General features: G+C 39.8%; 3 protein-coding genes across 7 annotated transcripts; 1 reads left to right on the top strand and 2 right to left on the bottom strand.

Moving 5' to 3' along the window:
• Positions 1-1,589: 1,589 nt before the first annotated feature.
• On the bottom strand, positions 1,590-5,179 carry c1d (C1D nuclear receptor corepressor). Of its 2 annotated transcripts, XM_046071517.1 has the most exons (6): positions 5,082-5,179; positions 4,243-4,380; positions 3,805-3,946; positions 3,024-3,090; positions 2,752-2,807; positions 1,590-2,647 (listed from the first exon to the last, which is right to left on the bottom strand). In XM_046071517.1, exons 3-6 carry the CDS (start codon positions 3,940-3,942, stop codon positions 2,441-2,443), a joined length of 468 nt encoding a protein of 155 aa, XP_045927473.1. In that variant the 5' UTR covers positions 3,943-3,946; positions 4,243-4,380; positions 5,082-5,179; the 3' UTR covers positions 1,590-2,440. The 2 variants fall into 2 exon arrangements, with proteins under 2 accessions (XP_045927473.1, XP_045927474.1); XM_046071518.1 differs by lacking the exon at positions 4,243-4,380 and having other exon boundaries at positions 5,082-5,142.
• On the top strand, positions 4,868-22,694 carry LOC123984561. Of its 4 annotated transcripts, none has more exons than XM_046071513.1 (20): positions 4,868-5,432; positions 5,524-5,731; positions 6,085-6,251; positions 7,020-7,150; positions 7,544-7,710; positions 8,592-8,677; positions 8,945-9,025; positions 9,446-9,560; positions 9,995-10,176; positions 12,257-12,478; positions 16,491-16,693; positions 17,217-17,351; positions 17,894-18,031; positions 18,272-18,521; positions 18,739-18,940; positions 19,134-19,383; positions 19,854-19,981; positions 20,379-20,512; positions 21,443-21,665; positions 22,304-22,694. In XM_046071513.1, the coding sequence occupies exons 1-20, from the start codon at positions 5,274-5,276 to the stop codon at positions 22,441-22,443; spliced, it is 3,321 nt and encodes a 1,106-aa protein (XP_045927469.1). In that variant the 5' UTR covers positions 4,868-5,273; the 3' UTR covers positions 22,444-22,694. The 4 variants fall into 4 exon arrangements, with proteins under 4 accessions (XP_045927469.1, XP_045927470.1, XP_045927468.1 ...); XM_046071514.1 differs by having other exon boundaries at positions 20,379-20,533; positions 21,443-21,721; positions 22,304-22,436; XM_046071512.1 differs by having other exon boundaries at positions 4,869-5,432; positions 17,217-17,339; positions 20,379-20,533.
• dnaaf10 (dynein axonemal assembly factor 10) lies at positions 22,628-27,548 on the bottom strand. Its single transcript, XM_046071515.1, has 8 exons — positions 27,256-27,548; positions 26,624-26,724; positions 26,248-26,378; positions 26,036-26,137; positions 25,266-25,381; positions 24,538-24,672; positions 23,478-23,575; positions 22,628-23,328 (listed from the first exon to the last, which is right to left on the bottom strand). Exons 1-8 carry the CDS (start codon positions 27,439-27,441, stop codon positions 23,121-23,123), a joined length of 1,077 nt encoding a protein of 358 aa, XP_045927471.1. The 5' UTR covers positions 27,442-27,548; the 3' UTR covers positions 22,628-23,120.
• Positions 27,549-27,762: the final 214 nt, after the last annotated feature.

The following is a 27,762-nucleotide window of genomic DNA, read 5'->3' as shown; positions in this document are numbered from 1 at the left end:
ACAACAACTTGGTGGAAAAAGTATGGAGAAGGCTGGTTTGGCTAAACAAATGTCATTTTTGGACGCTGCTGCAGGGAGGATGAGAAAAGTAAAGATGATGAAAAGAACGAAAAGATACATTCCTGAGAATCTAACTCACTGCCTCACTGTTTCCTGGGCTTGATTAGAGAGATGCAGTGACTTGCGGGTACATTAAGATTAAGATCTCAGCCGTCCAGAGGGAATTACATAAAGGAAGCAATATGGGTATCTTTATGAAAAGTGACGTTGGTTTTTATAAAAGGAAGTCTCATTACGGCCTATACTTATACTGTGCAGCCATGCAGCTACAGCACTGTTTGTGATGGTTACAGAGGCTATATTGTAATCAGAAGGTCACAGGTTTGACCCACACAAGGGCCAGTCACCATGAATTAAGTAATGCTCTGCTTGATTTGTATTAAGTATTATGCTTAAGAAGTTCATAATGGCTACTTCTCTCAACTTTTTTGCTAAATTTATTCCATATATGTCTCAGTTCAGAACGCAACATCTCTACAATATTAATGTTACTTTTAAATGTAACTATATAAACATATGGTTATGTTGATTATGTATCTTGTAAAAGTTAAAAATACAAATCTATGTATTTTGAATAACCTAATAACTACACTGAACAAAATTATAAACGTGACACTTTTTTTTTTGCCCCCATTCATCATGAGCTGAACTCAAAGATCTAAGACTTTCTCTATGTACACAAAAGGCCTATTTCTCTCAAATATTGTTCACAAATCTGTTAAAATGTGTGTTAGTGAGCACTTCTCCTTTGCCGAGATAATTCATCCACCTCACAGGTGTGGCATATCAAGATGCTGAACAGACAGCATGGGTGTTGCACAGGTGTGCCTTAGGCTGGCCACAATAAAAGGTCACTCAAAAATGCAGTTTCACTGTATTTGGAGGGCCGGGAACCATTCAGTATCTGGTGTGACCGCCATGAATGTTGGATTTGTGAATATTTGAGAGAAATAGGCCTTTTGTGTACATAGAGAAAGTCTTAAATCTTTGAGTTCAGCTTATGATGATTGGGGGCAAAAACAAAAGTGTTGCATTTATAATTTTGTTCAGTGTATAAAGGAATCACATCATCACAGATCAGGCTAAGTACTACTCTAAAATTATATGCACTAAGTTGGCCAGTAATCAGTCAGTGACTTATTTACCTCTATAGCAAATGTTGCCATTTCATGAATTAAAAACATTGACTGTATAAAGGTTAAAAACAGGATTAGCTTACTTGTTTTAACCTGATCATCTTATGGTCACGCAAGGGAGTCAAGATTTTCCGTTCTTTAGACTGTACTGTGGGTGGTCGTGCAGGCAAAGCAGGCTACAACAGTGATAAACATTAGCACATTCATCTGGGCTGGGATGTGGCAACCAAAGGCCGTTTGCTACAAGCCCTTTTCACAGCAGTCACTGTGACATGTCGCAGCAGGAAAATTACAGGTGTTAGAAATAACACTAATGATGGATCTGTATTCGAGTGTCCAGTTAAGTCATGACAGCATGCATAGTACCAGGACCCTGAAAATGAATCTGCTAAATGGAATTCAGCCATCTGTTTATTTTTATTACTTACACATGTGCTTTTCCCACTGTGATTTGTCAAAATGTGAAAAAGTCCTACTGAGGAAAGTTGGAAGTTTACTTTGCACAGTTTTACATAAGAATTCAATTACCAGTCTGTTTCAGGCACAATATATTGTATAACAGTAAAAAAAACAACAACAAAAAAAACAGAATAACTCAAACATTTTTTGGTGAGTATTTTTATGCAGTCAATTATGAAAGCAATACATCATCACGTTACCAATACAATGTTTGGCATGTCATGTAAATAAAAACATCCAAACTGCAAAAAATGATTTACGATTCATAGAATCACTTTCAAAATAGAGAGAAACTAATGTGTCTCATTGATCTAAAAGAAGGACCCATACAATCTTAAATGACATCTTTCATTACTTGGATGGACCCAATTAATAATTTTCTCACTTCTCTAAATGACTTTTTTTTTCATGGTTATGGAGCCCTGCAGAATTTTGCAACAACTCAATGATGTAACAAAAAAACATTACAACATTGGATCTTTTAAATTCTGGAGCAGTTGCCACCATCAGTGTCCAAAAATATGTTCAGCAAAACCTGGGACGGTGTGTCGTAGATGGCAATTAGTCTTGTGTTTCTAGTACATCCAGCAACATTTGCAAATTGCAGCAGTCGAGCATAATGTGACTGGTGAGCAACAGTAAACATTAGTATTTACTTTGTTGCATGTCTCATGTTGTCTTGTATGATGTCCCGTAAACACAACCAGAGAAGTCGATTTGTTGTCTTGTGAGCAAAAAGTGGTAGAAAATGTAGTGGGACCAAATTGTAGAGCTGGTCCTTTACTTCAGCTCTGCTTTGGACGCTTTGACTGCGGGGTGTCAGGTTTTGAGTCTGCTGCTTTCTTAGTTGCCGCTTTTTTACCAGAATTTCTTTCGTCTGGATCATAGAGGGCATTCCTGACAAAGCGTGCAGCAGCTCCCTTATTCAGACGGGCAGATTTCTTCTTGTCTGTGATCTCTTTCACTTTGTTCATGTACGTCCTTATTCGCTCCTGAAGAACAGAGAATGGTTAGAGGAATTAGACAATGCACATAGAATGCAATAGAGAGAAAGAGTGATAATGTCAAAAGACAATACAGAAAAAAACACACATACCAATTCCTGTTTGATTCCATGTTCTCTGGGATTTAGTCCTTGTGTAACCAAGTACACTGTAAACAAGAACATCAGTAAGAAAAGCAGTGCATTTGGCTTTTCAATTCATGTTAATAAGACACATGAATGATGTGTCTCCAGTACGGCGACAGTACAACGTTATCAAGTCAACTTAATGACAGAGGATGTTAACTAGCAAACTCAGGGCCATGTTCAAAAGCACACCGAGAACACTGTAACTGCAGTTTGGCAGTGAATCCAGAAAAACTTACTCCAGAATAATGAATTCAGCGTGTAGGCAGACATCAGATCCAGCTTGGCTTGATCCAAAGGGTCCAGCTGTCAATAAACCAGATGAAGTTTATTTAGCACCAGTTATATATAAAAAAAGAAAACCCGAGATAACTTACTCAAATGTTATTTCCATAGTAAATAACAAGCAAAACACAGGTTAAAAATGTGTTAATGTGCACAAGTCACTAGGCTGACCTACATCACATACTGCTGGGTACACAGTACATTTTGGTATGAGATTATTGCATATTTTAAATTGAAATTGTTATAATGTCAAAGTAACTGCTAAATGCGACCTCCGTATAGATGTGACTGTTTGTTTATCTCAATGTGTGTATGCCCTGTGATAGACTTCAGTGTACCCTGCTTCCTGCCCAATGGGAGAGGGTCCAGCCCCCTGCAGGCACTAACAGGGTAGACAGGTGTGAGTTAAGTATTTTCCCTCGATATTTGGTGGGGTAGAGCTCCTTACTTCTCACAAATGCGTGTTATGTTGCTATGTTTCACGTTTTACACATCCACACTACAACGAATACATTTTTATGTTATGTTGCAAATGTGATAATCCATCTGTGATCTAGGTTTTTCTCACAAGTGACATTTTGAATTGGGAAGTAAAAGAAAACAGGTCTAACTAATAACATAAATTATGGCTTTGTTCTTTTTTTGTGTGTGTGGTACCATAAATATGTACATGGCTGTGCCTGCTTGCTTTCCATCAAGTCACAATGCCTGCTGTGAAAAAGGACTTCAGCCTACCTTTTGCAGCAGCTCGTTTCTGGGCATCGACATCAGCTTCTCCAGCATGGTGTTAACAGAAGAAACGGAGGAGTCGAAGCCTGTGAGCTGTTCGTCTATCTCGTGAGGGTAGTCCTCAGTTCTGCTGTCCCCCGCCATTTTCCTGTAAAGTAATTAAAGCCATACAATGTTATTTGACTCTGCTGTAATAAGATTGTTCCATTACAATGTAGACAGTAGAAAGAAGCTCCCATTCAAATCTGTTAGTTCATGTTAGCTAACAACATGTTACGTGGAGCAGTAAGCTCACACATGCTGGTAACAGGCGAACGTTTACACGCTTTATAAGTCTCGATTTTAAATTATTTGTTCACCAACATTTATTACTGATTTAACTGCACTATTGGCTCACTGAAAACGTAATTTGACAACATATAACGTTAGCTATTTTTGTTTTACCTTTTAGCACGCAACACGCTTTAGCCAACAGGAAGTGACGTTTTAAACCACGTCTTCTTCTGCACTCTACTGTCGCCTGCCGTTTGGAAAAGCGTGGTATCCAGCTGCCTATAGCACTGCGTGTCTTTACAGCTTTATCTGCGAAAACAGATTTCAGTATAACGTTACTGTCCAACTTTTCCATCTGTCTGCAGGTTTTGTGCCGAGTTCCGCATGAATTGCATGCACCTCTCACATATGCTGAGAAAAGAGGTGGATGCAAATCTCCTACAACATCTGTCCGAACATTATGCATCTATCTCTTAAGGTCATTTTCTGACACTTTGCTGTGCACATTGATCAAATGTCACCACATGTTTTTACTCATCATCTCAAGAAATTCAACTTCTACTAAATGTAATAAAATACTGATGACTCTAAAGGTTCATAAAATATATACTCTGAATAAGGTATCACCATTGATGAACCCCACAAAGAATATCATATCGTTTTAATTAAACAGCGTGCTGCAGAACTCGGTATGACAAACTAGAAAAGAATTCTGCAAACTGGTGAACGTTAGCAAGTTGCCTACATTGAGTTAGCCATAGTAACCTTTTTTGTTTTCAAATATAAATAGGGCTACGCTCATACATAAGTAAATAACGAACACCAAAGGCTTGTGTGAATTGATCTTAAATAGGATTTGATGTCCATGCCTAACGTTAGATCAGAAGAGCTCCAAATAACTAAATATAGCAAGTCCATATACTAATATACCTATAATGGCCCACGGCAGCTAATATCATTCGTTTCTCCTGGAAAGATACCAGTAAGTTCGGGTTGTGGTTGTAACCTACCATCAAAAACAACAACAAAGCGCAGGACAGCATGGTAACGTGAAGGCAGCGCAAGTGTTCATGTTACTATGGTAACCTGGGGCGTCAGTGCTGCTGGCACGTCGGACTGCAGTTTAGGTTAAGCGCGCTTAGGACTTGTACACACTGTTGTAGCTAAAGACAAATAAACCAGCCGTGAAAGAGACTTGAGACATGGACAACTGCGATTTGGAGAAGCTCTGTGTCTCAGGTGGGAAGCTCCATCCAGCGTTCACACCCGAAGTTACAGATTACGAAGTGACAGTGGAGAGCAGAGTCAGCAAAGTGACTCTGGGCCTGACCGCTAGTGACTGTGGGGCTTCGTACCGTATTGTGAGTAACGTTAGCCTACTGCCTTGAGACCTTTTTATATACAGTCTATGGTTGAGACTCTTCACATGTAACCTCGGTTTATATATTTCAGCTCTTTGGCGACGGTTCCAGCAGCATTAAACTGAATGATGGGATAAACAAAGTAGAAATCGAGGTGGTAGCTGAGGATGGCTCCATCAAGATGTACCATGTGGAAATCACCAGGCTGTCTGCAAAGATTGCAGAACTCAGTAATTTGGCACTGGAAGGAGATGTTCCGATTCATCCTGCATTTTGTTCCAAAATCTTTGAATATAACAGTAAGTACAGACTTCACAATACACATTATGTGATACAACCTAACTGAGTGACTGATAAACCAGTTGTGTTAAAATTACAGTACGTTTTTGGGATATTTTAATTAACAAATAAATAAAATACACTGATATTCATAACATTTATTTGCAACACAAATTGAATTGCATAAAGTTAAACGTGTGTGAATATATTAATGGATGGTAATTTACTTGCAGTGTCTGCCGAAATAAAAATATGGTAATAAATACTCAAACAAATGTTTATTATATCATAAGGATATATACAATCTATTTACATTTTATCAACTGGTGGTTTTGTGTGGGTGTTTATCTCACTGTAAACTCTTTTTCTTCAGGTATGGTTCCATTTCATTGCAATGCTGTGACCCTGCTTCCCAAGGTGCCAGACAGAGACATAAAGATTACAGTGAATGGGGTAGACAGCTCACAACCAGTCCCTCTGAATTTTGGAGACACTGTGGTAGATGTCTCAGTCTGTTCAGCAGATGGCAGTAATTCACAGGTACAATAAGGCATGAAAGGAGGACCGCTGATGTGCTTTGAAGCTTGAGGGCAGAAAGGCCATTAAATAAACCTGTGATTTTAAGTCCACAGAAATTATAATTTTATGGGTTTTTTTTATTTTATTTGATTGGCCAGGATAACATATCTAATAGTTAACAACAATTTGCAACAATTTTGAAACTTTTACACTACAGCAGAGAGGAAACTTGAACACCAACATACTTTATGTCAAAGCACCCACAGCAACTTCAGTCAACAATAGAAACTAATGCATGAGAACTGCAAAGAGATAAAGAGGGAGAGACAGCCATAAGACCTGGTGCATAATCAAAGTGGACTGACACATCTCTTTTGCTCTTGTCTGGGCTGCTCAAGCGGCCCACAGAGTGACCCAGTGCTCCCAATAGCCAGTCTTACTATGGTTTCTTGTCTTATTCGATCGCCGTGGCCTTCATGGCCTCAGTGAAATTTCTGCCCTACTTTAAATTGTTGACATTATATTTCAAAACATACACACTATTATAGCTTTGCCGTTCACCTCATACTTACTTGACGACATACATTGTAACATAATATAGTAATCTTACATTTTAAAGCTTCACACACACTTGTAGTTGCTCCATGTTCTCATTTCAAGTAAGCACACAATTCAGCTTTCAGCAGAGTTTGTTTGGTTCTTTGTAGGTTTCATAATACTGTGCTGTCCTGCCACACTGGTTGTTTTTTTTCAAAGATAGTTAACCCGATGTCCCTGTAACACTGGCAGGTGTACACAATGTTGGTGACTCGAGAGCTCATTCCCATGGCTGTAACCTTCACTGATGAGAAGCAGCAGCTGGACTATGAATGCCCAGTATCTCTGTCTGCTTTTTATAGACCTGTATCCATCAACCACAGGTAAGACTTAAATGGGAATACAAATAAGCACCTTTAGCAGCAGTTACCTCCTTTATCATATTCATGTAAACATTTAACATTTTCAAAGTGGTTTGCAGTTGATGCAACAGTAAAATTAATTAATTAAATAAATTAAAGTAAAATACATTAAACCAACAATCAATATCAGATGTAAAATCTGAGTGTGCCTGTTGAAATAGCCATTTCTCACACCCTAATTTAGGACATCAGTTGCTTTGGTTAATTATAGCCATTAAAATTTATCATTTTGTTTTTTATTTGAAAAACATTTCTATATGGTGTAGTACCTTGGCAGCATAGAATATACACACACTACCTTCTGTATTGGTTCAACAAATGCTGTCAAGATCACTGATCTTCTTGATTTGCCAGTGACCCAAAGCACATCTTCTCAAGGCCTTATATTGAGATGCTGGCGCGAAGATCAAAAGTCGACCCACTTAGCGACTGTCTGCTGGGAGACGGCTGGAAGGTTGTTGAATTGGACCTTGACAGGAAGATGTCGGATGCTCTGATCAGGTGTTTCTTTACTTACAGAGGTGAAGCTTAGATTTTTATCTCTTCAAAGATATTTGTGTTGAGTTTCGGTTGAGAAATAGCTAAAAAAACAATTATAGGGAGGAGAAAGGTAATAGCTTGTTAACCTCCCAAGACCATGAAGGCAACATTAAGTAAAGAATAAAAAAGAAGTTATTTCCATTGGATGGTTCTTTTCAGAGTACCTTCCTTGCCATTTATGTTATGTTACACAGTTAACCTGTACTCATTTTCTAGATCACTTGAATTATTACTACCTCTGGTGAAGCTCTACCTGAAAGAAATGCTTTTACAACTACATCATTAATAGGCTAGGTGCACTCTGCCTTACCTCTCAGCATTCCCGATTACATCACTATCATGTAACACAATGTTAGTGTAGACAACTATGATGTTGCTGTAATGACGAGATATTATAACTTAACTAAAACCTCATGTATCTAGCTAGCTGCATTTTATATCAGGCCTCCTTTGAGTCCAGCAGGGTTTCTGCTGCTTAGTCACACGAGTAATTGATTTCTGAGACCTCTGTCTGATTGATTTTTTTGAACTTGCAGAGGTTAGTTCAGAAGAATTGTACAGTACAGAAAGTGGGACCAGAACAACATGTCATAGACTTGGTTACTGCAGTAGTTAATTACATTTGTTAAAAATCAATTTGTTTGATTATGTATTTGTATGGGGAAGCAATTCTACAGAGGTGTATATTAACCTGACAGTTCAGTTAATTCTATAAAAAAAATACAATCACTTGATCAACTTGGTCACAAATGTGTCATTTAAGTGGACTATTCTGTTATACTTTTTTGTCTGTTGAGGACAACACTGCTATCCACCTCTATTGTGTGATTTATTATGTCTTTGATGTGTTTTTCTAACAAAGGATGCGACAGTGTGATGAAATTGTCTGAGCTGGGGTCACACTCACTGGACTGTCCACACAAGCCCACAGGGGACCTGGATGCAAAGGTCAGTATGAAAGATTAAGCAGTGCTCTGCATTGCCAGAATCACTGCTATCGACCTTGACTCTACCCTTTCTTTATCTACAAGTCAGTGCTTCCGTCACAGTGACTAAGTACTGGTTTAACTTCCACAGTAAAAGTATCTCATGTTTGTGTGTGTGCTGGCAACACAGTTGATATTAAATAGATTCACTAGTTCAATGCAGTTGAATGCTTTGGTCATTGATTCAGTCCAGTAAATGCATTTCACGTGTGCTCATGTTTATTTTCAGGATGTCACAGAGACAAATTGGTATAAGAAGCACTTTGCATCATCAGGTTGTTGGGAGAGAGAGACTAAACACAGTTTGGAGGTAATACTTCTATTTAACTTTGCATTGTTAGTATACAAGTCTGAAGTTTAAACTGCTTTAGATACATTTGGACACCATAGGTAGGCTCACTATTCATTTACCATAAAGAGCTTTATTTTCTCTGATTCTTTGTTGTTTAATCCTACATGTTACAAGTCATTCCCATTTTGCAGAGTTCAAGAACTTGCCTCAGTGATTCTGATATTGTTAGATACTCATCATAATAACTTATAATCTTCCAAAGTGTAACATATTGACACACGGTACAGAAATAAAAAAATATTTTTCCCCTTTGAAAGACCTCATCCTTATATAACTTATGTAGGTTTAATAATACTTCATAATATGAGATAATATTTTGCTTCACTGCTTTTCCTGTTGTACTTCCTGGGTGGATGATTTTTTCTTTGTCTATGAAAGGTGCGTAACTGGGAGGAAAGACTACAAATGACAGCAGGAGAAGACAATGTGGATAAACTGTGCGCCGCGGCCCAGAATCACCTGAAACTGTACCAGCAACACCTGCCAAAACCAGGTATGCTGCACTTTCCAAACACAATAGGATCACAAATTAAAGGGAAGTCAAGTAATCTGTTAAATTCTATTGGCAACCACAATTGCAACAGTGAAAGTGTTTTGAAAATTATTTCCCTCTCCTAAAATCTCTGATTCACCCTCCTGACTCCGATAACCTTCTCAGCCCCTACATTTTTTACAGTTATAAATAAATTACTATGCACAATACTATAATAATAGAATGATAGGCATGATAGGTCCACTGACTATATAACAGGTTTTATTATTTTAAGTAAATCCAAACCTAAACCTGGTGTTGCCTGTATTACCAAGCAGGAGAATAAGGTCACGGTGGTTTTCCAGCTCTGTATTCATGCAAATGCTCTCACAAATATATGCAAATCTTCTCCGGTCTTGTTGTCTGATATAGGATTGTTTTTCACATTTCCACAGGGGATATGTTACAGTATGAGAATGGCCAGTCTCCTCTGCATAGCCTGGAGCAGGCTGCAGTCCACTATGCATCAGCTATCAGACTCAGCTCCAGAGATGCCAGACTCCACTTCCTGCTGGGTGTTGTTCTTGAGGAACAACACTTCGCTACAGAGATGTACGGCCTCCAGAGGAATGACAAGGTAGTGTCAGGAAATGTACTGGGGAAAGACAGGCTTGTTCAGTGACATGTTATGAGGTTTTGCACAGATGTTTAGCGAGGTTTGTGGATGTCTTTGCTCACAGATTGCACACAGCTTCTTTAATATCTTAAACCCCTTGAATTTTTTTACAATACATTTTTTTTTTTATTTGTTTTCATTTGCTTTCAAGCTGATGTTAAATTAAGTGAAGATTGTTATTCCTATCAACAGGGTATAACATCCTGGTGACAACAAGTTACTTATGATACACACTCACTACAAATTACTGAGTTTAGATATCAATCCTTTTATATAAGAATCAATTCTAGATCAGGAAGTTGGGATCAGAAATATTGATAGTTTAGTATTGATTGCACATCATTACACATATTCCCAGTCAAAGCCTTCCAACACAAACATTGTAACCTAGACCTGTGGAGATCTATGGATTTAAAGTTTTATTTCAAGTCTGTCAAAGAAAATATTATAATAGTATTTCTTTGCAAATGCAGTGTGAATGGGCCTTTTCATCTAAACCAAGGTATATACAGGAATCCTGAAGTAAAATTCAATACCTTTTTAAGACCTTTTCAAGACTTTTTCAACATATTTTAAGACTGCTGCACCACTTTGAGCTGTAACCGATTAAATCAGCCACACACTTTTAAAAGGGACATTTTTGAGGTTTTAAAAGGAATTTAACTATATTTATAACATATTTATTGCCTATATGTCATCAGGTTGTAACGCCACCTAAAAATTGAGGCATTCACCAACTTTCTCAGTTGCCTATAACAGCCTGTATGGGCCAACTGTTTTCTATGTGAAGGACTGGCCAGATTTCCTGCGAAAAGCAACTGTCTTACATAAACTATGACGTGTATGTACACAGTATTACAGCTAATCATGTGAACCACAGTGTAATTTTGTGTTTTAGTTGGTTTAAACTAGATAATGTGAGCTTGCCTGCAATAATATGTGTGATAACTTTCACCGTCCACTTAATCAATACAACAAAATTCAAATAGGCCAGGAGGGAACAAAGGAGAGAAAACTGAGTGATGAATAACATTAGTAGTGTAGGCGGTGTAGCACAGGCACAACCTGGAGGAGGAACTGGTCTAAATGACTGTATTAGTATAATGTAAAAATTTAAAGTATATTGTTAATTTAATAGTAAACTAACTAAAAGTTTGATATTAATATAGGCCTATTCATTATGTTACTATATTCAATATAATTTCATATAATAGTATAATATTAATTCAAATTACAGCTGCTTCAGTTTGGGGATGTTTTTTATTTATTAACTTTGTGCATGAAAAATACTCTAGGCTACATGATAGTCTCCAACCTTGATTTTGGGCAGGCTACTAACTCGTCAATAATCATAACTGTTTATGCAGAACATTGAGTTCAACATTTATAAAGTTTGTTACAGCACATCAGGCTTCTTTTTTAATCCCGCCCCATCCAGGTTGTGATTGATTTTTGTTCACAAAAAGTGACACTGACGAGGTCACCGGCTTTATGAAAAGTTTAATGTGTTTCAATAAAAGGCACCGATTTACCACACGCTCCTTGAATTACGACGATGTTTCGGACCATTAACAGTGCAGCAGGGTCGGTTGTATTCGTAAATCATTTTCCGGTTCACACAGATCTATTTTTGGGAGCGTTTAAGAGTGAAATAGGCGCATGGTAGATCCCTGCGCCTAACGTTACAGAAAGGAATCACAGTCGCTCTGTGCCTGTCTAGTATTTTAAATAAATACGTTCACCTACACTTTTAGCAAACAAACTTTTGGAAAAACTGGATTTTCACATTGAAAAAAGTATCTTCAAAATTTAATACCTTGTTAAATGGCGATTAAGACTTTTTAATACTTTTTAATGGCCTTAATTTTCGCAAAAATTGATTTATTACCTTTTAAGACTTTATGACCCCGCGAACACCCTGTAAACAGTTTAGCATTTAACACTGCATTTTGAATGTTGATAATGAATGATATTATTGGTGGTGTGAATTGTGCAGCTAAAAGCAACCCAACCTTTAACCTTTTCATTTCCTAACCTCCAGGCTGACAGAGACAGAGATGAATTTAGCGATGCCAAATCAACAGCACGTCAGGACGACATCCTGGCTGTGTGCAAACTCCACGGTTTCCTCGGCACGCCCACAGTGCAGAACCAGCTGCAGGCCTTGGATCAAGAATATCAGCAGCTCAAAGAGCAGGGACAGTCCAGCAAAGCAGACTATGTTCAGACACTCTACATTTGGCTGTCCAAGAAAACTGGCAAGGTAAGTGGCAAAGTAGCTTCTAATGTTGCTGAACAATGAAGGTTACGTTACTCGCTCTAATTAGGAGCACCAGTGAAATACCTGAAAATCATTGTCAAAGAGAGACTTTTGCTTTCTTAACATTTTCTTTCAGATCATCTGTTTAACATAATGTGAAATTAATAATCAGAGAGACAAATGAACGATGAAAATGAAAAAGGTTGATGGGTCACTGGGCAAAAAGTTATCTATACCATTTTTGGATTGTTCCAAACACTGTCAGCACTTGTTCTCTTATTGCTTGAGCATAAATCTGTATCTGATCTGTGTGTCCATGCGGATCGCGTAACAGAGCTCTTTGGAAAAACAAGGGGAGGCGGAATCTGTATCTACATAAACGAAGGTTGGTGTACAGATGTCACAATGTTGAAGAAATCAGGCAGTCCTCACTTAGAGACATTATTCATGATTTTACATATATTACATAATTCACCGCAAGAGTTTTCCTCGTTTTTTCTGGTCGCTGTTTACATTCCACCTCAGGCCTGTGTTAGTGAGACGTTACTACATCTGGCCGACCAGATAACTAACGTGGAGAAAAAACATCCAGACTCCCTGCTCATTGTTCTCAGGGACTTCAACAGAGCAAACCTCAGCCATGAACTTCCAAAGTACAGACAGCATATTAACATACTCTCATCACACATCACTGTTACACTTCATTAAAAGGACACCTATCGCTCTGTTCCCTGTGCAGCCTTGGGACTCTCTGATCACTGTCTGGTTCAGCTTATCCCGACATACAGGCAGAAATTGAAATCTGCTAAAGAGTGTAAAAAGATGGACAAACAAGTCAAAGCTGCAGTTACAGGCCTGTTTTGACTGTACTGATTGGAGTGTTTTTCAGGCTGCAGCCACTGACCTGGACGAACTAACTGACACTATGACATCTTACATGAGTTTTTGTGAGGACATGTGTGTGCTGACTAAAACCTTCCGCACATACAACAGAGTCTTGTATAACCAGGCCAGGAACACACTGACTAAAGAGATCAATACAGCAAAGAAGAGCTACGCTGAAGAGCTAGAAGACAGCTTCACAGCCAGCAACCCGGCGTCAGTGTGGAGAGGCCTGCGGTCACTCACTAACTACAGGAGACCATCCCACAACACTGCTGGTACTCAACGCCTGGCTGACAAGCTGAATGTTTTCTATTGTAGGTTTGAGAACCCCACAGTCACATCTCTCCCATGCTCTAACACCAACTTCAAACAGTCTCCTTCCCCCACTGCCATGCTGTCACCCCCCCCCCCTACGACCCCTCACCTGCACTCATGATCTGTGAAGAGGTTGTGCGCCAGCTCTTCCAGAGGCAGAAGACCAGGAAGGCTCTTGGCCCAGACGGTGTGTCACCATCCTGCCTGAAAATTTGCGCAGACCAGCTGGTCTTCACACAGATCTTCAACAGATCGCTGGAGCTGTGTGAAGTTCCCTCCTGCTTCAAACGCTCCACAGTCATCCGGGTCCCCAAAAAAACCTCCATCTCTGGATTAAATGACTACAGGCCTGTCACCCTGATATCTGTAGTCATGAAGTCCCTTGAAAGACTAATGTTGAAGGTCATTACAGGCCCCTTCCTGGACCCCCTGCAGTTTTCCTACCGGGCTAAAGGGCAATTTATACTTCTGCGTCAAATCAACGGCGTAGGTGACGGCGTAGGCTACGGGGCTACGCAGAGGCTACGCCGTCGCCTGACGTGCACCTCCTCAAAAATGTAACTACACGTCGAGTCGACGCAGACCGTAAGCTCTGTGATTGGTCGGCTAGGTAGCCTCGCAATGCCTCTGAGACGACCGGAAGTATCCCGCGCTTTGAAGTAACATTTACTAGCGGCCAAAACGGCGGCTGTAACACAGTGAATCAGTATATTTGACCGTCACAACCCGAGCAAAATCACTCGTTTCGCTATCAGAATGTGATCCATTCGGTCGGTAACATTTGAAAAGGCTACACCAGCTGCACGTTTACAATTTTACCCCCATTTACGTTAGTCGAGGGCTAAACCGGAAGTTAGCCTGCTCGGCCGGCAATAGTCAACACAGTGGACGCTGTAGCGCTACCGCCGACTAGCGTTTGGGGGTGTAATTGCAGAATCACGGACACACCTACGCACAAGTATAAATGCATGGCACGTAGACCCTACACAGGAGCATAAATGGGCCTTAACAAGACATCTGTACATTTATCTCCCAATATATTGACTCTGAATTCTTACTTTCCTATGACAATGTATTGTTTGGTTTTTTAACATACGCTTCTACCAAGGCAAATCACTTCTTCATCATCAACTTGATGTTATTGCCGGCAAAATCACATATTCACAAATCTAAGTTCTCCAACCATAAACCTTCCTTTACCATTTTTGAAAATGAAGTCAGACAGTATGTCAAGACAATCCTATACTCTAAAAACAGGAAAGCTATCAAGACCTTGCATCTATTTACTCTGTTTAACATCTTCCAGTGCTGATTTGTGATCCCCCTTATTTAATTATCATTATTTATATATTTTTTTCTCTGCATTTTTTGTGTTTGTTTGTTTTTCAGTCAACCCTATGCTCCCCTGGTATTGTATGCTTCTCTGCTCTATATGTTCAACATACTGTTTATGAATAAAAGCTTCAATAAAAAATTTAAAAAAATAAATAAATAAAATGGGCCTTAACAGGTCAGTAGATGATGCAGTCATCTTGTGACTGCATTATGCGTATTCAGACCAACCGCAAATTTTCGCCTCGCGACACTTTCACACACAACGTGAGAAGGCGATTTTAACATAAACACAACTCACCATTACTACAATTGTACGAACCCAAAGTAAACATTTTGCTGCGATTAAATAGCAATAAACGGATCAAACTGATGCCGAAATAACTACAACATGATGCAGATTTGTTAAACATATGAATTCATGCTTCGTCAGGTCTGTCAGCAAGGCAGCAGGACAACAACTTCTAAAATGTTTGTTTTCTGAATGCCATTTGGATCGATGTGCACGGAATCTAGCTACTGAGAAGCTCCAGTGAAGATAAATCAACGTAGAAATCCCAAAAACTAAAGTAAAACGCTAATTTAATAAAAGCAGTTAACTCCGAGCTCCTCCCGCAAGTAAACTGCGTAGTTGTCAGAGCAGAATCCGACCCACTACGGGTGTTTATTTGTCCAATGGTTGCAGCGCTGCTCCCTGCTCCTCTTCTCCAGGTTTAGCAGCTCTCAGCCACCCAGCAGATTTTCAATCCCCGGCTCTGCCTGGTCCTCTTCACACAACGCTCTGAAGCCTCGGTGACGTACGGACAATCTCAATACTGATAGGCTATTGCAACTCAGCGTCATGCGACCTCTTCGCTTAAATTGAAAATATTCTACTCACGGGAATTCCTTTGCATTGCCTTCCCGTCGCCGGCCCCGCCCCCTTCGCGTCTTTTCGCGACGCCCGACAGCAAATCGGGGCTCTACGCGTCTTTGCATTGATTTTGTATGTAAACTCACTGCCCCGAACGCTCGCTTCGCTTTTGGTCTGAAAGCACTACATCCTGCAACACATCGACTCTCCAAACTCACCTAGCTCACTGTGCCAGCCTCCACCTGTCAGTAGATCTCAAACTTCCTGATTGACAGGAGTCAGCAGGTGAGGCTGGGGAACATCCATAATAAAGACCATAATAATAAAACTTGCTAACTACTTCTCTTCTAAGAGTATTCCAGCCAAAACTAATTAGTCACTGCTTTAGAAAGCACATAATCGTGCCATTTAATATTGCTAGGTATAGCAAGGCAACCGCTTTCATAAGGAAACACTAGAAACTGCCACAGGTCCTGGATACTGGAAGTTATTCATTTTAACCTTGTTGTGTAATTTAAGAGACTGCAATGACACGTTGTTCTACAAAGCTGTTTGGATAAAAGCACCTAGTACATAATTACTCATCATTATATGACAGCTGAAATTTAACTCCCTCCTCTGTTGTTGCAGGATAGCAGTGCAGCAGTGCGGGATAAAGAGAACTGTGTCCACCGGGCACTGATGAAGTACCAGGATGCCTGGTCTCTGAGTCCTGACAGCTGGGAGTACAACCTTCATGTAGGAAGGCTGCTGCTGTTGCAGGGGAGGAGCAGGGAAGCCCTGCAGCACTTCCAGAGCGGCCTGGCGCTGCAGCCCCTACAACCTGCACTCAGGTCAAGTCATGGAAGTGTATTTGGTAGTAGGAACAGAAATTGTGTTGTGTCAATAGCTTTAGTAGTAATAATAATGATTTACATGTATCAACAGAGCTAGAAGTTTTTTACTTGAAGATCTCACACTGTGCCCTGGCTCATAGACAGGACAGTATAATCAAGAGGACAGTATAATTAGGAGCAAGGCCAGGCTGTGCCAAACAAGTGATCAGCCTTTAAATAGATTCTTTTTTAAAATTGATTCTAAAATCCTAATATGCGATCATGTGTGTAAAACTTAAAAGCAACCTTTTGTTCAAGCTGGAGCTCAGGTATGGACTTGTTGCTATAGCAGAAATAGAGTTTAAAGCATCAAAGCATGCATTATCCTTTTCTGTGTTACTGTAACATAAGAGCAGCTTTCACCAACCTCTCAACCTGCTCTTCAAATGTTCCCTTCCCTATAAACCCCTATATGATATGTAAAATTGCAAAGGTAGTTTTGTCTTCAACGTCTGTCCTGTGTTGTTCTTCATCTTCTCAGATTCTTCACAGGGCTGGCTCTGCTGCAGCAGGAGCAGAAAGCCTCTAAGGACACAGAGAAGGAGGCTGCTCTGTTCTTACTACAGGGACTGGAGCACTTTGTCAGCCAGCGCTGCAGCAAGAGGTTTCTATGTGTGTGCGTCTATATGTGTGTGTGTGTGTGTGTGTGGTGGAGGTGGATGCATTCTGCGAGAGGGGGAGAGAGTGTGAGGGCATGTAAGTATCAGTAATACACTATGATTTTCTGTTTTTGCCTGCAGAAGGACGAATATGATGAAAATTTAACACACCGCCATAGTCTGCAGAAACACGCTGACATACCATCTGTGGTGTCATCCATACATACGTGTTTTTAATAGACATTTCAAAGTCTAGATTTGGCTTTTCTACTAACCACCATCTTTGTCATTTCCTGGAGCCAAAAAAGCCAAATTTGGGCAAAACACGAAAATCACCATTTAAATAGGAGAAAGTTTGAGTGAAGATTTAGAGATCTGATTCTTTGCTAGATGAAAAAATAGCTGGATAAATTTGGGGATTGACTGGTCGCTGTGGTTTATAATCATGGAGCTTCTGCTGTTGCCTTGGGTTTGTCTGTTTTGCTTGCATGTAAGTTCATCACGGTCATCATGGCTTGTTTTTCTGTGCTGCAATTCTTTTTCATGATTTTGTCTGCAGCTGGGTGGAGAAGGATCCATCAGACCCTCTGTCCAACCTCAGCACACAGTTCCTGCGAGGCCTTCTCACTCTGGGCCACCTACAGCAGAGAAACACACTGTCTGAGAAGGCCATGAGTGCAGAACAGGTCTATCACACGTATGTAAACCAGAAGCTTTGTTTAAGTAAAGATTTGACAGAATTTTTTATTGATGATATTACCTATATGTGTTTTGTGGTTGATCTCAGCTCAAATTAGCGGTCTTACTCATCTCAACTGTGAAGGTGTGATTCAAAGAAAAGTCTCAACATTCACACCAGTATGATGAACTTTAATAAGTGTTTAAGCACTGCATTAAAAACCCTGTGTCTGCTTGTCTCTGTGCTGGAATGCTTCAGTCTAGCAGTGCTGACTGCCCAGAGTGTGAGTCAGTGTGTGTGTCGTGGCGAAGTGAGCTGGCAGCTGGAGTGGGTGCTCCTAGATGCTCAGTTTGCCCTGCTGCACAGGCTGATCCAGCACGGTGAGTGCCAGGCCAAGCCTGGCATCGAGAGGCAATCCCTGGTAGCAAAGAGATGTCAGGCCCTAACAGCACTCATACGCCTCACCTCTATTGCCCCCTGTCAAGAGCTGCTGGACATGCAGGAGAGGGTAAGAGTATTCAGTCGGGCAAGGTCTGTTTTCATTTGAGTTTATGTTTCAGCTTTGCAAAGTTTAATCTACCACAGAACTCTGCTAGTGTTTTGGGTCGCTGTACATCTAAGCACCAAAGCTTGTCCATATATTGACTGTTATGTCCATAAGTGCCTGGTCTAACAGAGAAATCAGATGTGTACCTTCTGGTCAAGCCCTTTGCTGCTGTTTACAGGCATGCCAGCTAGCAGTGGTGACCACACCACGGGACAGCCACGCCCTGTGTCTCTTGGGTCTGGCGCAGTTGTCTCAACATGACAACAACCCAAATTCAGACGGGTCAAAAGAAGCCATAACTGACGCCTGCCTCAGCTTCCAGGCCAGCATTGAGCTGGAACACAAGACTCAGAGCGGAGAGTCACCTGAACAGCTGAGCAGTGAGTCTGAATAATTTACTTACTACATTTGATCACTCTGAATCACAGCTAGCTAGCAGAGAATAATGTAGAGATGGGCATTATCTTACTTATTTTATGTAAACATGATATGCAGATGGTTTCATGACAAATCAGGCTACATATGATTTGGTACATTATGGTAGATTACAATAACCAAGCCCTCTTTTCTCAGAACAAAAGTGGTGGCAGGACCGGCAGGAGGTCGAAAAAGAGAAAGCTACCAAGCAGTCCATCAGTCAACCAGCGGGAGTGAAGAGGCCCTCTGACACCAGTGTAGCCAACAGAGGAGCTAACCGGGGCAGGGGAGGGCCTGGTCAAGGGTGTGTGGCAGCAGCTGTAAACAAAGGTTTCGCTACTCTGCCCCCAGCCCTCATCAGGGGAGGGAAAGCTGCCCGGCTTCCAGCCAAAACGCCCACAGCCAGGTGAGTAACGCTGGCACCCTGAATGAAGAGTTTGGCTGACCTCTTATGTGGTTGTCTGTGGATGTTTGCTAGCATTTATTTATTCATGGATGATTTCCTATGATTTACTTTTCTCAGCTCTGCGGTTTCATATTCATGTTGAGAACAAATACAGTCTTTGACTGTTTGTCACTCTGGGCAGCTTCAATAGAACAGTTTCCAATTTGTTCCCTTGTCGAAGCTGTATGAAAAGGAAATTATTTGAATGTAGGAAACATTTACAGGTATTTAACGGAGGACTACACTAAAATTTGTAAAACAAACCACATAGTAGTTCTGTCTTTGTGTGTGTGTGTGTGTGTGTGTGTGTGTGTGTGTGTGTGTGTGTGTGTGTGTGTATACACACATTAACACTGGTAGAAATGTGACGTGTATGCTATATTTTCTGTATGAAAGCAAATGGCTTTAGTATTCTATTTTCTCTCCTCTAGGGGGAGAGCTGGAGCAGCAGCCAAGCCAGATAAATCAGCTATACTTTCCAACAATGGTACTAAACCCCAGCTCCCTGCCAACAAGTCCAAACAGGACTGTTGCCCTGATACTGTCAAAACAGCAGAGGGTAAGGCATGACATGATACATAGTCAGGTTGAAACCTTTTTTCCCCAAAGCCTGAGTTTTTCATGATTTGTGCTAAACAAATCTTATTTTTTAACTGAATATTATGCTGTTTTGCAGTTGTAGACATGACGTGTAAATGTTTTTTGTAACCTCAAAGTTAATCCCATAAAAGACAGAAAGAAAGAAAGAAATCTGGATGATAAAAGAAGCCTTATGTACTCTGTGTGTATTTGCAAGAACATGTAAATTAAACAGATCAAATAAAAAATGTTCCAGTGTTGCTTTAAACAACCAGGGCAAAAATAACATCAGCAACAGACATGTTTTAACGTCTTTCTTCCTGGGTTTGTCAAAAGAGGGAATTTTACTTCATGTGTCTATTAATTGTTGTTTTCAGAGCCTGCTGTGGCAGACAGAGAGAAAGTCCCCAGTCTGGTGAACCGCAGGTCTCATATCTCACGGCTGGGTCTTGCCCGTGCCCTCTCCCGCTCTGCAGACACCCAGGAACAAGCAAAGCAGCTCTACCAAGAGGTCATCTCCATGGCACCAGGGGTCAGCTGTTGTCGGTTACATTTAGATTTCAGGCATTTCCTCAGTGCTTTTACAACGTGGTTTGCAATGGCTATAAAATAAGATCACAGTTTCACACCCACCCAACTGTGTGACTCCAGGCTTGATGATTAATTCCAGTACAATGATCTCATCCTCATCTCTTCGATTAGAAAATTACACAACATTTGGTTTTATAAAATACATGGTGATCAAGATAAGATAAGATAACCTATTGGGCTTAGTTCCTCAATTATGTATCATAGCTAAAAGAATATAATTTGGGGGATTTAAAACATTTGGGAAAGAAGTAATGTAGCACAGATAAAATGTGACTAGTTGATCAAATGACATGTTGCATATCTTTTAGGAGGTAGATCTATAATGACAGAGAAGCTAGAGGAGTTATACTAAAATAGAAATGTCAGAATTTCTAAGGTCTTTTTTGATTTGGTCCACAGTGCCTGGTCTATCCCTGCATTCCTGATTCAGCATTTTACAACTCAACTGCACTTTTAGAAGCAAAGTAAATGCTCCGTATAGCGCCTTTCTAGTCTTTTCGACCACTCAAAGCGCTTTTACACTACATCTGCATTCACCAGTCATACACTGAGCCTAAGTGCTTAAACGGAAACTAACATTCACACTCATTCATACACTGGCGGAATAGCCGCCAGGGGCAAATCGGGGTTCAGTATCTTGCCCAAGGACACTTTAACACGCAACCGGGAGCCAGGGATCGAACCGCCGACATTCCGATTAACGGCCAACCCACTCTACCTCCTGAGCCACAGCCGCCCCAGTAGTAGTTATTTATAGAGATGTATAAACAGTTGGCAGATGTCTGGTGTTGACTCCCTCAAATGATGTAATCCAGATAACATGTGGTTAATGAATTACCTGACTCTCTAGGTCCACGATGCCTACATTGAACTTGTGCAGCTGCTGGAGCCGTCAGACCCTCAGGCTGCAGTGGAGGTGTACTGCAGATTCCCTCTGAAGCCTGTGGCCGAGCAAAGCTTTGATGATGCCTTCATCACAGGAGAGATCGTCCGCATGCTGATGGCGCAGGAGCAGTACAACCATCCGCAGCTGGGCCCCAGCCTCGTGGCATATGGCAAAGTCATGGGCCTAAGTGATTGCTGTTACTACTATTATAAAAAAAACTTTTTGGGACATGAACAGAATCTGGTAAAATACTGCAGTATTTGCTGATTGCACATTAAAATTGTCAGCCACAGAAAAATAGGAACTGAATTTAATATTATTTTATAAATAAATGTAATGGTGTGTGAAAAACACCACTCATATTGAATAATAAAAAGTGCGCTGTTTATTTGCAAACTATGATTTTCTTAGCCGTCAACTTGACTATATTTAACAAATGTGTTGTTTAAATACAGTGTTGTATTTAAATCATGCAGCCAGGCCCATGTGACTTGCCACAACATGCTATTTATAGAGATATATTCAGCTGGTGGCCAGATAGATGGCATGACATATTACATAGAGAACATACATGCAGCATTCTGTAAAAATCTCACTACGCAAGTCATGTTTGGATCATTTAGTTATCTAAAGATGTGTAATGTATTATTATATTAAGTATATACAGTCTATGATTAAGTGTTATATGAGATGTTTGATTTGAAAGTCAAAGACCCCTTTAAAAACACTTCAAACTTTTTGGTCATTTTAAAATGAAACTGTTTGTATGGTATAAGCAGCATTTGTTTCAATGTGACCGCAGTAACTGTAACGCTGTATTTGCAGGTTGCATAGACAAATACATCGACATCTTGGATGGAAAGTCCATGACCAAGCTGCTGAAGAGTATCTACGCGAGAATCCATGACAGACAGGAGGACAATGAGGACCTGCAGGATTTCTTCAAGTTCAAATGCTGGATATGAGAAGGCTTGTAAATGCCTGTGTTTATCTTTTTGAATCCTTAGGTCACAGTTTGCTTAGAAAGATATTTTGGGCTGATAAAACACTTTCAGCTCTCCATAGATACAGAAATCCTCTTGACTTTAACTACACCTGCTGTTATAGATGAGCCATTCATATCGGACAGACGACACTGAGAACATGTTCATCTTTTTTCCAAAGGCACATGTAATTTGAAAACAGAGTTCTCAATAAAATGACATATCAAAAGTGAGAATGGAACTCAACAACGTTCACCAATAGTGCAACAAAAGACAGGTGTTTCAGTGAGCATCCTACAAAAATGGAAAGATAGAAAAAAATTAATCTTGATCCCCAAAATGTTATTCCAAGCCAGAGGTTATGTGACTTATTTCTTCATCCCAATAGAGGTTTTTCAATAATAGGGGAAATGTATGAGTGTGTTTCAGGGGTTATTCTCTGCGCTATACGATAACATTGCCTACAGGCCTCAGCCAAAGCACTACATATTTTTCAGGGAGAGCATTTAACAGAGAAAAGGACATTGTTGTCTTCTAATAAAAGATAATTCACCTCACAACAAGGGCAGTGTTTACACACTATTAGTGAGTCTCTGCAGTTGTGTCCCGTTTTGTTTTAGGCTGCACATTTTTATCAGTCTTTGTTGTGGTCTACTCCTTCACACCACGTTGAGTTTGGTGACAATGAGCACACGGACAGACTGGTCAAAGCCCGAACACACACACAGGCCCTGCTTGTCGGGGCTCCAGTCCAGGCTGGCGATTGGCTGAGTGGACAGAGTGACGTTCTGTAAGAGGTTGACAGAGCCAGCTACGCCCACATCCACGCCATCTGAGTCCTTCTTGCTTCTCTGAGCGGGATATTCACTGGAAGTGACATGAAAACACGTAACATAATTTGAGAGATTAGTTTATAGTAAGGCAGGAAATTTGATTCTTATAAAACAAACCATCATGATGAGTGCTTATGTCTCTTGAAATAGGAAAAACATTGTAGTTGAAGATGGATTACTCACTATTTCCATAGATGCAAACTGCCTGCTCCCCCTGCAGTCATAAAGATGTCTCTGTTTTGAGGCAAATGCCTCACCTGCCAGATGGTCGACTTATGAGCCTAAAATAAAGAATAGGAATTATTTGCTTGATCATTTGCAAAATTCTTTCCTAGTACCTGTCAAGACATTGTAAATCTGTGTAGAAAACCTCTCAACCTCTTTAAAGGGTCAAAAAATGTGGCCTTGCTATTCTGTAATTTTTGTCAAGCTTGCTGTCCCTTACACAATTTTGACTTCCTTTGGTATTCATTTCTAAATTAAATTCTAAACTCTGTTTAAAGTTACATAATTTATGGACTAGTTTGGGATCTTTGCAATCAGGCCTCTTCCCCCACTTAACTTGTGTCAACTGGCCATAATGGGTTGCTGAAGCCATTACTTTGACTCAACAGTCAAAACACATCCAGAAAAACTGGGAACATTATTAATGAGTTCATTGAAACCTGCTTTATATACATGGCTGCAAATGTCCATCTACAGTTTTGAGATGTTCATTATTAAAATATATAAAACAATATCATTAATAAATTCCAAAGCTTCGTGTTAAAACCTACTTGTAGAGCTAAGCTGATATCATATTATAAACCAAAGAATCTGGTGGAACCTTATGATTCATGGTTGGAGACATTGATGTGCCAACAGTTGATCGCTCAGAAGAACTGCACAAATATTTAGAAAGCTGAGGCCTCTGATCTCTCAGACCTAGCAAACACTTGGCAAGCTGGTCTGTGCATTAATGCAGATTTAAGTGTGTTTTTCTAGCATTTTCCCACAAAAAGCCACACTTCTGTCCTCACCGGCCCAGTGTCATTTTTGGCCAAGGTCACAAAGCCACAGAGGATGTTAGATAAACACAACCCCAAACACTTCCAGCTGTGAAAACGGTCAAAACGACATGTGTCCCTATTTCCCTCTGTACCATGCAAATGTAAAAATAAGAATAACGATAATAACCTTTTGACATTTTTCTCATATATAGGAGCCAAACATCCGTCTGGCTCTCTTCACCCAGGTCAATTACCTTTTCAGAAACTGAGGCGAAGCCCTTGGTGAGGTGCTGGGTCCTCATGTCAAAGACGTGGAATTTTCCCTCCAGTGAGGTGGCCACCAGCTTGTTCATGTTGATGTCTTTCCTGTCAAACTCCACACAGCATACCTGGTCATGAAAAAATAACAGTCACTCCCCTGGACAAACTATTTTTTATACAACGGAATGTACTGAAATGGACATAATGACCCCTGGCGGGTTTATCTACGTTCATGAGGTAAGAGAGACGACTGTGTAATTTAAATCAGTGCACAGCTTTGTAAATGGCGTGTGAAGGGAACATGCATTCACCTCAGATTCCCCTGTGCTTTTCTGTACAGTATAAATGATGCAGGGAAGTCATTTTCAGCTCTGTCTCCACATCTGTCCCTGTTTTTGTCTATGTTATGATTCAAGGGCAGGTTGCAGTGCAAATGAATTAAGGTATGTTTGGACAGTTTAACCTAATAAAAACATTAGTTCTAAATATGAGAACTGCTGTTTGTGTTTCAGATTGGAGTTGACTGAATCACTGTCAGTTTGAGTTCCCATGTTCTTCATAAATGTTTGTAATTTTCTTGCTGTGGTGCCACAGTGGCTACATAACTGAAGAAATCAAGAGGAAACTCTTCCCATTAAATATATTAACATCAACAACTTGGGCCTGTCACACCACTTATTGGTGGATGTTTTTTATGTTTCACCGTTTGTGTTCACCTCACCCCGTTTTTAATGTTGGTTTCCCACCGTAGAGACATATTCCGCAGGTCAAAGAGTTTGATGTCCCCGTTGTCGTAGCCAGCACACACACAACGGTCCTGATCATTGAAGGCATGACCTGTGAAGAGAGGGTCAAAGGAAAATGAATGCTGTTTTCATTCATGATGGTAAAGGAATGATGTCGACACTAGGTAAGTGTTCATACTAACCCACCTTTGGTGTATAGAAGGCATAGATAAACCTGAGGATGTATCCATGTATACTTGTATATGGGAAAAAAAAGGGGAAGATGTATGTATGTATGTGTGTATATATATACACACATACATACATACATACATACATACATACATACATATATATACACACACATACATACATACATATAAATATATATATATATATACACACATACATACATACATACATATAAATATATATATATACACACATACATACATACATACATATAAATATATATATATACACACATACATACATACATACATATACATATATATATATACACACATACATACATACATACACATACATATATATATATATACACACACATATATACATACATACACATATATACATACATACACATATATACATACATACACATATATACATACATACACATATATATATACATACACATATATATATGTATATATATATATACACAGTTAGATTTCTAAAACAACCATGCTTCTGAAGTTGTGGATGTAAGTACTTTCAGAAGCTGAACGCTTATTTTACACACCAAATGCAACAGTCCAGCAGTCCCTCTTGGTTTCTCCTTCCACCGGCTCCATGTTGGCTACAGGTGAATCCTTCTGTCTGGGATCCCACACTTTTACTGTCCCTGTAAGACTCAAGGTAATTTAACGTTTTAGCTACATTTCTGCTGTACTTAAATTACTTTCTATTGTTGCTTTAATAATAAACTACATTTAACTTTCTTAATGCTCTTACCATCTCTACTTCCAGTAACTATCTCAGGTGCACCATCGCCAATCCCCAGGCCGCCAACACCATCGATACTATTGACTATCTCTTTGTGGGCCTTTACAGTGTACACTGGCACTTCAGGCATCTCCAGGTTCCTGTGGACAACAGAAGCATGAACTCACTTTCAAGTCAGTTAGATGGCAATTAATCTTACAAATATTGAATAGCCTTTCCACAAAAAGGCTAATTATAATAGTCCAACTGAGCTTTTGGAATTAAAACAGCTTTGAATTTAGGCTCTACCGTTGGTGGACATGATATGGTTGGTGAAATCATTTCATTTAACGCCATTGCTGGGAAGACACAGATGGTATGACACAAGTGGATGTGGACCAATTACCATATATTGAGATTTCCGTCAAAATCCCCAGTTGCTATGTGTCTTTGTTGAAGAGATGTGGCCCCAAATGTCCCACACTTTATGGGTTTAGATTTCTCTACCTGAAACATACGAGAGGCAAACTTTAGCTCCATGAATGGGACTAGGCAACAAGCAGTGAAACAGCAGTAAGGAAGATATTTAAAAATTAGATTAATAGAGCTTAAAAACTAGATACGTTTAATGAGTATAGAGAAGTATGGCAGAAATTATACGTTTGTATATTAAATTGAAATGACCCAGGTATCAAACATTGATCAAATGTTGCTTGTTCCACCATCGGGCCCATTGAGGGACATGTTAACGTTAATTGTTAGCAATCTCTCAGTAATTATGTTAATTAGTGCGTTATTAAGAACAAGCGGTATAACGTTACTGTATGTTCACAACAGCTCTAGCATCATCTGTAATAAATAAAAAATCAATATTTATTTATTGAGGTATTTGCCTGTTTCTATGGAGACAATAACACAGCAAAAATTTTCTAGATAACGTTAAGCTAGCTAACCCTAAAATAAGCCGTTTGCTTTATTTATTTCTGACAATAAATAAGGAAAGAGCAAACAAGAGTACAATGTTAACAGGTTATCTACCTCCTTTATAAGCTGAGCCTCTCCGTGTTGCACTTCATATATTTGCATTACTCCGGTTCCTCTGGGGAAGTTTCCCAGGCAGACAAACTTCGCGCTGCAGGGAATCCATTTACTATCAAAAACGGTGTAGTTCAGACTCTTCTGAATATGTACAATGATCTGAGGCTTTGATAGTGGCGATGACATATCTGCTGTATGGAAGATAGTGTGTAAAACGGCTGAATTGTTCTTGTAAAAGCACCAAGAAAACCGTTCAAAGCAGCTCGTTACCCAAACAAATGACGTTAATACGTTTTCAACAGCTGAGCGTGCGACTGCCTAAAGAGATGCCTGACGAAATGTATACATTTCAAGTAAACATGTTACGTATTTGAGATACACAGACAATATACATAGATGTTTTATTTTTTAAAACTCAATTCTAGTAATCCAATGAGATTCAATTCAATCAATTTTGACACAGATATATTATTTTCACTCTACAGGCGTCCACGATTTGGCTTTTTG

The sequence above is a fragment of the Micropterus dolomieu genome, linkage group LG15, assembly GCF_021292245.1.
Source record: "Micropterus dolomieu isolate WLL.071019.BEF.003 ecotype Adirondacks linkage group LG15, ASM2129224v1, whole genome shotgun sequence".
NCBI lineage: Eukaryota > Metazoa > Chordata > Actinopteri > Centrarchiformes > Centrarchidae > Micropterus > Micropterus dolomieu.
Note: the sequence above shows the minus strand (reverse complement) of the source record. Positions and strands in the feature narration are given on the sequence as shown.

What these genes read in the sequence shown, in the direction of transcription:
- c1d (XM_046071517.1), bottom strand. Translation starts at nt 3,942, where the DNA reads ATGGCGGGGGACAGCAGAACTGAGGACTACCCTCACGAGATAGACGAA. An exon ending in GCTGAATTCATTATTCTGGA is followed by an intron (nt 2,808 to 3,023) that starts GTAAGTTTTTCT and finishes TCTTGTTTACAG; the next exon opens with TGTACTTGGTTACACAAGGA. An exon ending in ATGGAATCAAACAGGAATTG is followed by an intron (nt 2,648 to 2,751) that starts GTATGTGTGTTT and finishes TCTGTTCTTCAG; the next exon opens with GAGCGAATAAGGACGTACAT.
- LOC123984561 (XM_046071511.1), top strand. Translation starts at nt 5,274, where the DNA reads ATGGACAACTGCGATTTGGAGAAGCTCTGTGTCTCAGGTGGGAAGCTC. An exon ending in CAGGGGACCTGGATGCAAAG is followed by an intron (nt 8,678 to 8,944) that starts GTCAGTATGAAA and finishes GTTTATTTTCAG; the next exon opens with GATGTCACAGAGACAAATTG. An exon ending in GCCTCCAGAGGAATGACAAG is followed by an intron (nt 10,177 to 12,256) that starts GTAGTGTCAGGA and finishes CCTAACCTCCAG; the next exon opens with GCTGACAGAGACAGAGATGA.
- dnaaf10 (XM_046071515.1), bottom strand. Translation starts at nt 27,441, where the DNA reads ATGTCATCGCCACTATCAAAGCCTCAGATCATTGTACATATTCAGAAG. An exon ending in AGTTACTGGAAGTAGAGATG is followed by an intron (nt 26,138 to 26,247) that starts GTAAGAGCATTA and finishes TGAGTCTTACAG; the next exon opens with GGACAGTAAAAGTGTGGGAT. An exon ending in CTGCTGGACTGTTGCATTTG is followed by an intron (nt 25,382 to 26,035) that starts GTGTGTAAAATA and finishes CTCTCTTCACAG; the next exon opens with GTCATGCCTTCAATGATCAG.